At 43.9% G+C, this 13,614-nt stretch overlaps 1 protein-coding gene across 2 annotated transcripts in view; it reads right to left on the bottom strand.

Moving 5' to 3' along the window:
- The window catches only part of SLC26A6 (solute carrier family 26 member 6), a 29,606-nt gene extending 16,268 nt beyond the window's left edge, over window positions 1-13,338 (bottom strand). For both annotated transcript variants that reach the window (XR_003566866.1, XM_027836936.1), the window contains exon 1: window positions 13,228-13,338. Coding sequence is in view for 1 of the 2 variants with exons in the window: in XM_027836936.1 (XP_027692737.1) it covers window positions 13,228-13,250 (23 nt within the window). In the remaining variant the exon portion in view is untranslated. The remainder of the gene's footprint in view (window positions 1-13,227) is intronic.
- Between the last annotated feature and the right edge of the window lie 276 nt (window positions 13,339-13,614).

The following is a 13,614-nucleotide window of genomic DNA, read 5'->3' as shown; positions in this document are numbered from 1 at the left end:
CTGGCTTATAATTAGCCATTTGGGATTAAGGTTCCCTAGAGAATACAAGAATGGGGGGAAAGGGGAAACATCCCCTCCTGCTACATGACTCACACTAGGTGCTTAAAGGCCCAGAGTCCTCTCCCAGACCAAGCCCAGCTGGGGGGATAGAAGATGGAAAGTGGCCTGGGTTCTCCCCTTTAGTGCCTTCCACTGCTACTCCTCTAGCCTAATGATGAATCTTTGAGGGCCCAAGCCCCTCTCCACCCTCCTTCCCCACCCCCCACCACTCAGTGAAAGAGGGGAGGACGGAGGAAGGATGCAGGGGGGAGCCAGGGAGCAGAACCAGGATGAATCCCTTCTCTTGGTCTTCATCCTCCCTGTCACTGGCCTCTCCAGCCTTCCTCACTCTCAGTCTCTTCTGATATCCCACTTCCTTCAATCACCCTTAGCCTCAGCTGCCAAAGTCCGGCCCACTAAAACTTCAATTCAACAAAAATGTACTAAGCTGCATATTAACATCCTGCATGCATTGCCCCAAAGGGAAGCATGTTCTACTCTGGGAGGGAAATGTGTTTCACCTGCCCAAAGGTGAGGATAAGAAGAAAGTACATCCCAGACAAAGCACCACAGGAGACAGCAGGTTAACAGTGAGGACACAGTGAATAGTCAGTTTGGCTGGAAGTTAAGAGTGAATGATTGGGGGGATGGCTAGCTCAAAGGCTGCAACCAGTACCCTGAGGCTCTCTGAATTGTAGAGAACACACTTTTAAGTTCCATCTGCATTGCTAACACTATTCTCCATCACTTTCTTAAGTCTAGAAAAAAAGAGAGATAGGCACCTACTTATGGTGTTACACAGTTATGTGTTCACATTTCATGGCAAAAGGAAAGGTTCAAATCAGCCTACCAGGTGGCTAAACTCTGTTATTTAACTTATTTGAGAGGTTGAGTAATTGGGACAAGATGATATGGGGAAGAATAGGTTAACTTTGGGGTCTCAGGAGATATTCCAATGGGGATATTTTCTCTCTGGTTAATCTCATCAGAGTATCCTGGTGGGGCAAGAGATCTTTAAGATAGAATCAGTGGGCTCACCTTACTATTGAAAAAAATACAGACTAACGGTCTGTCTCTATACAATCCTGTGTTTCTTTAACCTCTAAGATTACTTTTTCTAGAGAAAAAATACTCCTTCCAAACTCAACAGTATACAGGTTTGATCCATTTCTTCTACAACTTCACTAGGGCCATGATGGCTGTTTTCAAGGATTTGAAAACTGGTTGTATGAAAAACGGATGATATTTGTTCTTCTTTTCTGCTTGACCAGAGGGCAGAAGTAGGCACAGTGTGTCCAAGTGGCAGAGAGACAGACCAGCTTAGGCAAAGCCTCCTCCAAAGCAGACTATACAAAAGTGAAATCACTGAATTACCCAGCACTGGGAAGCTTCCCATTCATGCACAGCTTTGGAATAGAAAGCTTCCACCTTGGAGATTTTTGTGAAAGCTAAGCTACCTATAGGTAGGCAGTCAGACATATAGATGTAGACTGTGGGTGGGAGTGGCGAACAGAGCATCATTAAATGCCTACTATGAGCTAAGTTCTAGAAATACAAACACACAAGCCAACAAGACAATCCCTGCCCTCAAGGAATTTAAATTCTAACATATAAATTGGACCTGGAAGCTTGGGGAGGTAAGATAAGTGTGTGAAAGCCTGCTCTAGGAAGAAGACAGTGAAAAAATCTTACCTATTATAATCAAGGCAGCGTCCAGGTTACTGGTTTCTGAATAGAGACAACATGACAAGGAGCAGGCCAAGACTCTACACGGAAACTTAAGATAAGGACTTTGCAGTTTATCCTAAAGACTTCAAACCCTGCGTAAGAAAGATTATTTTGGCAAATATGCGAAGGATTGGAAAGAGGAGGCAGGGAACCCAGCTAGGAAATTTTTAATACAGTCTAGATAAGAAGTGAATAAGGGCCCAAAGCAGTATGGTGGCAATGAGTGTACAGAATGGTATGGACACATGAGATGGTAGATGATACAATCAACAGGACCTGGATGGGGAAGAAAATGAAGAAATGGAAGAATCAAAGATGGCCGAAGTTTCTACTGTCACCAAGAGAAATAGAAATGTCTCAGAGTCTATTTTTCTTTCCTTTTTTCTTTTTTTAGGCAATTGGGGTTAAGTGACTTGTCCAGGGTCATACAGCTGGTAAGTGTCAAGTGTTTGGTCTGAGGCTGGATTTGAACTCAGGTCCTCCTGACTTCAGGGCTGGTGCTCTATCCACTGCACCACCTAGCTGCCCCCTCAGAGTCTATTTTTCAAGGAGCCCATTACTTGAGTATGATTTTCCACCGTCTGCTCAAAGTTGTTTTTTTTTTAATTCTCCTTCCATTTTTTCCTCCTCCAGAGCTCTCATTTCAATTTTCATCTTTTGCTGCATGTCTTCCAGGCATTCTTGGTGGGGAAAGACAATGAGCTCCATTTTGTATGTGTTGAGTGAGAGATGCCAGCGGCATATCAAGAGGGAAATATATTTGGAAAGTAGTACTATAAAGTTGAAGTTCTAGAGTTCACTGCGCAGAGGAGATCAGGAAGTCAAGAAGACTCATCTTCGTGAGTTTAAATCCCTGCTGGCTGTGTGACCCTGGGCAAGTCACTTAACCCTTTTTGTCTCAGTTTCTTCTTCTATGAAATGACTTAGAGAAGGAAATGGCAAACTACTCCAGTATCTTTGCCAAGAAAATTCCAAATGGAGTCACAGAGAATGAGACATGACTGAAAGATGACCAAACAACATAACCTAGCCCCAGCCTGTTTCTAGTCTTGTTACACCTGACCCCTGATTCTTTAATCCAGTGACACTGGCCTTCTTGCTATTCTACAACCTAGACACTCCATCTCTCAGTTCTGGGCAATTTCTCTAGCCATCCCTCATGCCTAAAATGCTTTCCCTCCTCATCTCTGCCTCCTGACTTCCCTAGCTTCCTTCAAGTCCCAGCTAAAATCCCATCTTTTTGTGGGAAAATTGGAACACTGATGCATTGTTGGTGGAGTTGCGAAACGATCCAACCATTTTGGAGAGCAATTTGGAACTATGCCCAAAGGGCTATCAGAATGTGCATACCCTTTGACCCAGCAATAGCACTTCTAGGGCTATATCCCAGAGAGATCATACAAATGGGAAAAGGATCCACATGTACAAGAATACTCATAGCAATTCTTTTTGTGGTGGCAAAGAATTGGAAATTGAGGGGATGCCCATCATTTGGGAAATGGATGAACAAGTTGCAGTACATGAATGTAATGGAATACTATTGTGCTATAAGAAATGATGAACAGGCAGACTTCAGCAAAACCTGGAAAGACTTGTATGGTCTGATGCTGAGTGAAATGAGCAAAACCAGCAGAACGTTGTACACAGTAACAGCCACACTGTGCAATGACTAATATTGATAGACTTAACCCTTCTCAGCAATGCAAGGATCTAAGACATCTCCAAAGGCCTAGTGATGGAAAATGCTATCCATATCCAAAGAAAGAACTATGGAGTTTGAATGCAGATCAAAGCATGCTATTTGCTATTTTTCTTCTGTTGTGTTTTGTTTCCTCTTTCTTGTGGTTCCTCCTATTGGTTCTAATTCTTACCTACAATATCACAATGTGAAAATGTGTTTAATAGGAATATATATGTATAGCCTATATCAGACTGTGCACTGTCTTGGGGAGGAAGGTAGGGAAGGAAGGGGAGAAAAATTTAAAACTCAAAAGTTTATGGAAGTGCTTATTGATAATTCAAAACAAATTTACTAAAAATTAAAAGAAAAGTAAAGAAAATCCCATCTTCTAGATGGGGTTCTAGAAAGACTTCTTGGAAGTCTTTCCAATTCCTCTTAATCCTAGTGTCCTCCCTCTGTTAACTATTTCTTATTTATCCTGTATATGGCTTATTTATACATATTTGTTTGCTTGTTGCTCCCCCGTTAGATTATAAGTTTCTTGAGGACAGGACTGTCTTTTGCCTCTTTTTGCATTGCCAGAACTTCACTTGATGCATTTCACATAGTAATGTGAATTAATTAATAAATGCTTACTGACTGACTCAACTGCAGATAGTAAGTAGCTGGATACATAGACATAGGAGTCATTAGCATAGAAATGACAACTTCAACCTATGGTAGCTGATGAGCTCAGCAAGTGAGAGAGAACAGAAAGAAAAGAGGAGACTCAAGACAGAGTCTGGTAGGACACCTCCACTTAGAAGCCAGGAAATGGATGATCAACCAGCAAAGGAAACTGAGGAGTGGTCTGACAGAAAAGGGGGTAATCAGGACAGCAGCGTCAAAGGAAGCCAACTTAAGAGTGAATAGCTCAAGGAAGGGGATGACAAAAGTGCAACAGTCCGTGCCCTCCCTCCGGGAGCTTACATTCTTACACAGGAGACCACATGCAAATTTCTGGCATGTAGAAGCAACAGAAACAAGGTGACCTTGGGGGAGAAAGGCACTAACAGCTAGGAGGACCAGCAAAGGTTTCATATAGAAGGTGGCCCTTAAACTGAGTCTTGAAAGAAACCGGGGATTCCAAGAGTCAGAGAGGAGGAGGGAGTGTATTCCAGGCACTGGTTTGGGAGGCAGCAGGAGACCGAACAGGAGTTCTGTAAAAGCCTATGCCAATACAAAGACAGGAGATGGAGAAGCTTGTGTGTGTGTAACAGCAAGGACAGTCTGGATGAAGAGAACAGTGCATAGAAGGAAGCAATACATAAAAAGGTGGAAAGGCTAGGTTAGGAAGAGCTCTACATGCCAAACAAAGAAGCTTATATTTGATCCTAGAGGCACTAGGGAGCCACTGGAGTTTACAGGGGGAGGGGTGCGTGCGACATGGTCAGATCGATAATGAAGGGAAATCACTTTGGCAGCTATGTAAAGGATGGACTGGAATGGGAAAAGGCTTGAAGCAAGGAGACCAATTAGCAAGTTATTCTAATAGTCCAGGAAGGAGGTGACGAGGGCTGGAAGGAGGACTGTGGCCATGTGACTAGAGAGAAGACCGGTAAGATTATTTGGAGATACAAACAACACTATTTGGCAACTGACTTGGTATGTTTTCAAGGATCTGAAAACCGGCTGTTTGAAAAAATGGACATTTGTTCTGTTCTTCTACTTGCCCAGAGGGCAAACACAGGCATGGTGCATCTAAGGGGCAGAGAGGCAGACCTCAGCTTAGGAAAAGCCTCCTCAAAAGCAGACCTATACAAAAGCGAAACGCCTGTGAGTTTACCCACCACTGGAAAGCTTCCCGCTGAGGCACAGCTTTGGAATAGAAAGCTTCCACCTCAGAGATTTCTGTGAAAACTAAGCTAGCTAGGCAGGCAGGCAGGCAGACAGATACAGATTATTTGGAGGCAGAAATAATAATATTTGGCAATTGACTTGATCAGTGAGATGAGGGTGAGGAGCTGAGGATGACTTCGAGGTTGCAAACTGGGGAAACGGAGAGGACGGTAGTATCTTCAACAGAAAATGGGAAGAGGTATGAGTTTTGGAGAAAATTTTGAGACATGTTGAGTTTGAGATTCTTACAGGACATCCAACTTGAAGGGTCCAATAGACAGTTGGTGAACAGAGACTAGAACTTCAGAGAGAGACTGGGGTTCAATATATCATCTGGGAGTCATCAGCATATAGATAATAATTAAAGTACGGGAGCTGATCTGCTCCCCAAGTGAGAGAAAATAGAGGAGGCCCTAGAAAAGTCTTGGGGTATACCCACAATTAGGGGGCATGACATGGATGAAAAGCCAGCAAAGGAGACTGAGAAAGAAGAGTCAGACAGGTAGGAAGAGAGTCAAGAGAAAGCAGGGCCACAAAAACCCAAAGTGGAAAGGTCTACCTAGGAGGAGAGAATAGTTAATATCATCAAACGCTGCAGAGAAGTCAAGAAGCCTGAAACCCTAGAAAAGGCCATCAGATTAGGCAATTAAGAGATCACTGGTAATTTTGGAAGGAAGACTTCATGGAAGAAATGCTGTCTGAGCTGAACCTTAAAAGATGAGCAGCGGAAGGGAAAGAGGGCGCTCCAGGCATAGGGAATGGCATGAACAAAGACACAGAGATTGGGACGTCTACGACATATCAGTGTTACAGAGAAGTCCAATTGGTCTGAGGGTAAAGTATGTGGTAGGAATACTGTAAAACAAGACGAGAAAGGTAGGGTGGCTCTGGTAGAGCCTTGAATGCCAGACCAGAGAATCTGAATTTTATCCTACAGGAAAAAGGTATCATTGAAACTTTCTGACCAGAGGAGTAATGTGTTCAGACCAATGAATGATGAGGAAGATGCCTCTGGCAGGTTGTACAGGATGGACTGAAGAGGGAAAGAAGGAGCCAATAATCGGGACAGAGTCCCAGCAAGAAGTAAGGAGCTAACGACGACAATAATAGCTTCCCTTTCTATTGCTCTTCACAACTTCCAAATTAATTTCCTTACAACAGCCTTATAAAAACTAAAAGACTGGAGAATAGTAGATGTGATGGGTGGTGAGATGAGGGAGGTAGTGTGGTGTTTAGGAAAGCATGCTGCACTTGAAGACATAAGACCTAGTCCCATTTCTTAACATTTAATAATGAACAATGATAAGAACCATAATCCTACAATATGTTGTTTATAAGAAACATATTTGAAGCAGAGGGATACACACAGGGTAAAGGTAAAAGGCTGGAATAGAATATATTATGTTTTAGCTGAAGTAAAAAAAAAGCAGGGGTAGCAATCCTGATTGATCTCAGACAACACAAAAGCAAAAACAGATCTAATTCAAAGAGATAAGGAAGGAAACTAAATCCTCCTAAAAAGTACTATAAGGTCTATACTAAAAGTATATACTAAAAGGTCTATAGACAATGAAGTAATATCATTACTAAACATATATGCACCAAGTGGTATAGCACTCAAATTCTTAGAGGAGAAGTTAAGGAAGTTACAGGAAGAAATAGACAACAAAACTATACTAGTGGGGGAACCTTAATCTCCTCCTCCCAGAACTAGAACCACATAATAAACAAGAAAGAAGTTAAGGAGATGAATAGAATTTTAGAAAAGTTAGATATGGTTGACCTCTGGAGAAAACTGAATGGAGATAAAAAGGAATATACCTTTTTCTCAGAGGTACATGGCACCTACACAAAAACTGACCACATATTAGGGCATAAAAACCTCACAATCCAATGCAGAAAGGCAGAAATATTAAATGCATACTTTTCAGATCATGATGCAATAAAAATTACGTGTAATAAAGAGCCATGGAAATACGGACTAAAAATTAATTAGAAACTAAATAATCCTAAAGAATGAGTGGGTCAAACATACCAAAACTTATGGGATGCAGCAAAGGCAGTTCTAGGTCTGTATCCCAAAGAGATCATAAAAATAGGAAAAGGACCCACATGTACAAAAATATTTATAGCAGCTCTTTTTGTGGTGGCAAAGAATTGGAAATTGAGGGGATGTCCATCAATTGGGGAATGGTGGAACAAGTTGTGGTGGTATATGAATGTAATGGAATACTATTATGCTATAAGAAATGATGAGCAAGCAGACTTGATGCTGAGTGAAATGAGCAGAACCAGGAGAATATTACACACAGTAACAACCACGTTGTGCAATGACTAACTTTCACAGACTTAGCTCTTCTCAGTAATGCAAGGATCCAAGACAACTCCAAAAGACTCACAATGGAAAATGCCATCCACATCCAGAGAGAGAACTTTGGAATCTGAACGCAGATGGAAGCATACTATTTGTTCTCCTTTTCTTCTGTTGTTTTGTTTCTTCTTTCCCATGGTTCCTCCCATTAGCTCTTCTTCTTTACATCATGACTAATGTGAAAATGTTTAATATGAATGCATAAGTAGAGCCCACATCAGGTTGCACACCATCCCAGGGGGCAGAAAGGAGAGGAAGGGGGAGAAAATTTAAAACTCAAAATCTTACGGAAGTGAATGCTGAAAACTAAAAATAAATTAATTTTTAAAAAATAATGAGAACAGCTAGGTGGCACAGTGGATAGAGCACTGGCCCTGGATTCAGGAGGACCTGAGGTCAAATCTGACCTCAGACACATAACACTTACTAGCAGTGTGACCCTGGACAAGTCACTTAACCCCACTGCCTAGCCAAAAAAAAAAAAGAAAGAAAAAGAAAAAGAAAAGAAAAAATAATGAACAATTATGAGTTCTGTGCCTTTGAACATGCCCCTTCCCCTCTTGAAGACTTAATTTTCCCATAAATAAAACAGGGATAATGACACTTACACTACCTACCTCATCTGGTCATTTTGTGACCTTTAGAAATGTAAATTTTTAGGGCAGCTAGGTGGCAGTGGATAGAGCACTGGTCCTGGATTCAGGAGGACCTGAGTTCAAATCAGGCCTCAGACACATAACACTTACTAGCTATGTGACCCTGAGCAAGTCACTTAACCCCCACTGCCCAAAAAAAAAAAGAAAAAGAAAAAGAAAATGTCAATTTTTTAGGTGTGTTTTAGTCATGTCCCATTTTGGGTTTTCTTGGCAAAAACACTGAAGTGGTTTGACATTTCCCTCTCCAACTCATCTTACATATGATGAAACTGAGGCAAACAGGGTTAAGTGACTTGCCCAGGGTCACAAAGCTAGTAAGTGTCTGAGGCTGGATTTGAACTCAGGTCTTCCTGACTCTAGACCTGGAACTCCGCTGAGGTAAAAACATTACTTTCCTGCTACCTGTCCCTAAACTCTCATCCTCAAAATAAAAATGACTTAACAACTGACATTTATATAGCACTTTAAAATTTGCAATGTGATTTACACACTTTTTCTCATTTGAACCTCAACAACCCTCGGAAATATTACCCCCATTTTCAGACAGTGTGAGAGGCAGGATTTGAACCCAAGGCCAGTATTCTTTTCACTACACCACATTCTCATCCATTCCCAAGTCCCCATTCTCTGTTCCCCCTCTCCTTCCACTCTGCCCCTGTGACCCCACTCTATCCTTTACAAAACTTGCCTTCACCTTAGAGCTCTTTCTCTGACACTCCTTCTGTCTCTGTGTGGTCACGGAGACTTTGTCTTCTCCTAAAGACATCTCATCCCTCATCATCTTCTCCATTACCGGTCACTCCTTTTCTCATGTCCTTCAAAACTCTGAGACAGGAAGAGAAGTGGACATACTCCTTGCTCCCCTTCCCCGGCCCCACCACTATCACTCCCAGGCCCCACTCCAACCCTGCTACCCGCACTCAGGAAGCTGTGGTCTTTTGAGGTTCATTCCATCCAGATCATTCTTCTTCCATCCCTGACACTGCCATCTACTGAACTACAGGTTGCTTTCCAATCATCCCCAAGTAGTCTTTGGCCTCTAGTTCATAGATCTGTCTTCTCCTGCCGCTCTCCTCAGAGACTTCAATATCTACTTTGAAGGCCCTTCTAACTCCTCTTTGGCTCTTCTGACATCCCCTCTACATCAGACACCAAGGGAAATGGTCCCACTTCAGATCTCACCAGTGCCATGTTCAATTTCCATGAATCTTCAACTCCGAAATTCTCCTCTCTAATCAAAACCTCCTGTCCTTCCACTTCTCCTAATGCCTCACTCCTCCTAAACTGATTCTTTCTTTTCCCTAAAACCTCACTTCTTCCCTGTTCTCCCAGCCCATCACTCCTGACATGACACCCTTCTCTTCAGTTCTCACTCTCTAATTAGCCATTGCTACAAGACACTGCCGTCTACCCTTAAATGCTTTGCCCTTTGCCTGGTATTTTTGCCATTCATGCCTTGCTAATCCTTAATCCTGAGTTACTCCCACCATCGGTTCCTCCCATGGGGCTGAATTCTATAAGAGAAAATCACTAAGTTTTGCAAACAGGATCTACCACAAACTTCTTTTTTTTTTTTAAAGTAATATCTTTTTTTATTAATTTATTTTGAGTTATCCACGATCACTTCCATAAGCTTTCTGAGTTTTAAATTTTTCTCCCCCTCCCTCCCCAAGATAGCAGGCAATCTGTTATAGGCTCTACATACTATTAAACATATTTTCACATCACACAAACTTCTTAACTCATCATAAACAGAGCCTCACTGCTGAACCCTTCCTTGATTGATTTTTTTATCACACCCTCTGGCATCTGACATTAATAACTAATTACCCTTTGCTCTGAGATAACTCTCTCACGTCCAGATCTCTGTGATACTGCTCTCTCCTGGCTCTCCTCCACTTGGTTCTGACCACTCCCCGGTTTTTTTTTTGCTGAATCATTATGCATATCACATCCCTGTGTGTATACACTAAGATTCTCCATAGAAAGTACTATTCTGAACCTTCTCTTCTCTCAAGATTCTTCCAGTGGTGTCAAATTCAAATAAAAACAGATCCCTGCAGCCTCATTTTCACTTAGAAAACCACAAATTAGCATTATCTATGTTGCATTGTGTTTTTATTTATTTTGTTAAACACTCTGAGCTTTGGTGGGCCATGAGTCTGACACCTCAACATAAACTACCAATCACCCACACATACACAGTGGAGGACTTTGCCCCCTTTTTCACTGAAAAAATAGAACCCATACATTACTAACCTCTTCTCCCCTATTCTACACCTTAAAAACCCTCTATATCACATTCTCTCTTTTTCTCTCTCTCTCCTCTCCTTAGTTCCAGTCTTTGAGAAGGGTGGCTTTTGGTGCACAGACTCTGGAGCCGAACAACGTGGGCCTGGATTTTGCCTCAGGCAATTTCCTTCTTATATGACCTTGGAGATAGAACACTTGGCTTTATGAAGTCTTGTGTTCTAATCTGGCCTCAGATACTAGCTGGGCAAGTAGTTAACCTCCGTCTGCCTCAGTTTCCTCTAACAGCACCTACCTCACAGGGTTGTTGTGAGGATCAAATGAAATCTAAACATAGTAGCATGGTGTCTGGCACATAGTAGGCACTTAATAAATGCTTGTTCCCTTCCCTCTCCTCCTCCCACCTTAAATTCTTCTCTGGGCCTCAATTTCCTCATCTCTAAAATGAGGAGACTGGATTAGATGATCTCTAAGGTCCCTTTCAGTTCAAGATCTAAAGAAGGATCTTTCCCAAACCCAGCCTCTCAACTGATTAGTCAATCAACAAGCATTTATTAAGTACCCATAATACGTCTGGCACTGGGCTAGACTCTGTGTATGATTTCATTTCTTCTCACTTTCTGTCTCAACCATTTCCTCTTGAGACCTCAATTTCTCTTTATCCACTGGTTCCTTCCCTGCCACCTACAAATTCACCCATTTTCCCAGACCCTGAAAAAAAAAAGTTCATTTGACCCTGCCATCCCCTCACCCTATTGCCTTCTCCTTGTTATCCCCCTGTGAAGGCCAGCCCCCACACCTAGAATGCACCCCACCCTAAAGGCCTTCTCTCACAAGCCCTAGTTTTCTGCAAGGCTTAGGTGTACCATCCTATGTGAGTGAAGCCTTTCCTGAGCCCCCAACCCTCAGCGTTTTCTCCCACCTCTGATTACTTTCTCTTAACTCATCTGTGGCTATGATGTATCCCTTCTCCCCAAATGTAAGCTCCTTGTGGGCAAGAACTGTTTACTTTTTTTGTCTGTATATCTCCAATGTCTAGCACAGTGCCTTGCACACAGTAGATACTTAGTAAAGAATAACGTTTCCAAAAATTGAACTGCATTCCTCGAGCCCCCAGTGCTCTCTTCTCTCCTGAGCCTCTTGAGTCCTTAGTCTATGGCTCAGCATCAGTCCTTAACTGATTCTTCCTTGATCCTGTAAGAGTTCTGTCATCAAGACAGGACCCCAGGGAGAGAAAAAGAAACTAGGTGGGCATAGCTCACTGGCCACATGCTGATGATCTGGCTTAAAATTATCTGGTGGCTTCTAGTACTATACAGCTGGTGAGGAAAGGGCCGAGATTCCCAACAAAGAACATGGGAAAAGGCTCTGGAGGAACCCAAAGACAGATCAAGGATGGACTAAAGGTCCATCAAAGATGGGCCCAGAGACAGGTGAGGGACAAAATCACAGAATTATCGAGTCCAACCTGTTCCCTGACCAGGAATCCCCTATTACCTACTGTACGTCCTAGCAGTGGCCATCTGGCCTCTGCCTGTGGATCTCAAAGTGACGGGGAACCTACCACCTACTGAGGCAGCCCAGTCCACTTTGGGGTAAAAAAAATGTGCTTCTCTGAAGCCTCCTCCCACTGATCCTAACTCTGTCCTCCAGGGCCAAGCAGAGCAGGTCTAATCCCCTTTCCATGGGACAAAGCTTCAAATTCACATTTATTCAAGTCTTAGGACATATGTGAAAAGCACTATGCTAAGGGCTAGGGGTTAGGAAGGTGATCCTGGAGGTCAGGGGAGGGGGCAAAGGTAATCCAGGGCAGAGGGCAGAGCCTAGGAGACACTTAGGTCAGGTACAAGGAAGGAGGAGGAGGGTGTGAGGGTGGGGACTCACCCTCCTGTGTCTCCTCAAGGAGACTCTATCAGCATGGGGTCCCTGTTCTCTTGTCTCTGTCCCTCTCCACCCTGCAACAAGGTTCCCCTACCACTGACAATCCACACAAGCCTGAACATCTCTAGGTCTGGATGGGACCTGCCTCCCACATGAGATACACCAAACCAGAACAACAGACTTGGGGGGAGGGGAAAGAGAACCATAGGAAACACTCGAAGAAGGAGTTTGGGTAAGCCCGGAAAAAAAAAAAAACAACAAAATCAAAATTAAAAAAAATTTTTCGGTGCGGTCAAAGGTCAGGCTTAAGGTCAAAGGTCCGAATGGGGACACTAACACCCCGAGAAGAGGGCTGGGATCAAAGGTTAGGATGGGGATCCGATAAGCGGGCGGGGGTCAAAGGTCAGGCCAGGGTCTGAAACTAGGGTTGTGGGTCATAGGCAAAGATTGGGTTATCAAGGTTGGGAATCAGAGGTCAAAAAAAATACAGAGAATAAGGTTGGGATCAGCTGGGGTCAGAGATCTGATAACTAGTTCTGGGGAGAAGAGTAGGAAGCGACTGGGGGTCCAAGCGGGTGGGGGAGGGGCTTTTGCCGGCTCGGGGGTCAAAGTTCAAGTTTAGGGTGACCCGGGTTCGCGGGTGAGAAGCCAAGTCACATTGGAGTCGGAGTCGGAGCCGGAAAGATCAGTCCAGTCGGACCCGCAGGGCCAGGGGCTGCACCGGCGCCGCAAGTACCACTCACCCGGGCGGCTCCTGCGGCCCCATGGCTGGGCGGAGTCTGAGTCCAAGGTTCAGAGTGGCCTCCTGGGCTCTACCCGGCCTCGTTTCACTTGGGCTCCTTGGCGGCCACGGAGAGGGCGGGACCCGGCGGTGTGCTTTGCGCCCTCCCAATGGCCAATCAACGCACCTCACGGTAGGACGTCTACGAATCAGAGCTCAGGTCTGGGGCGGGTTCCGTGACGTAATGGGAAGGCGGGGCTGACAAAGGGGAGCTTTAACTCCTTCCTCTCCAGAGACCCTCTTTGGGTAAAGGTGAGGGGCTGACAGGGAGGTCAGGAGTCCGGGCAACAGCTCCGGGCTCCTTCCAGCCCAGGCAGTGGTCGCCCTAATTTGTCCCTCCCAGAGACCC

The sequence above is a fragment of the Vombatus ursinus genome, unplaced genomic scaffold, assembly GCF_900497805.2.
Source record: "Vombatus ursinus unplaced genomic scaffold, bare-nosed wombat genome assembly UNPS02014820.1, whole genome shotgun sequence".
NCBI lineage: Eukaryota > Metazoa > Chordata > Mammalia > Diprotodontia > Vombatidae > Vombatus > Vombatus ursinus.
The sequence above is the reverse complement of the archived record's forward strand: the minus strand, read 5'-3'. Positions and strand labels throughout refer to the sequence as shown.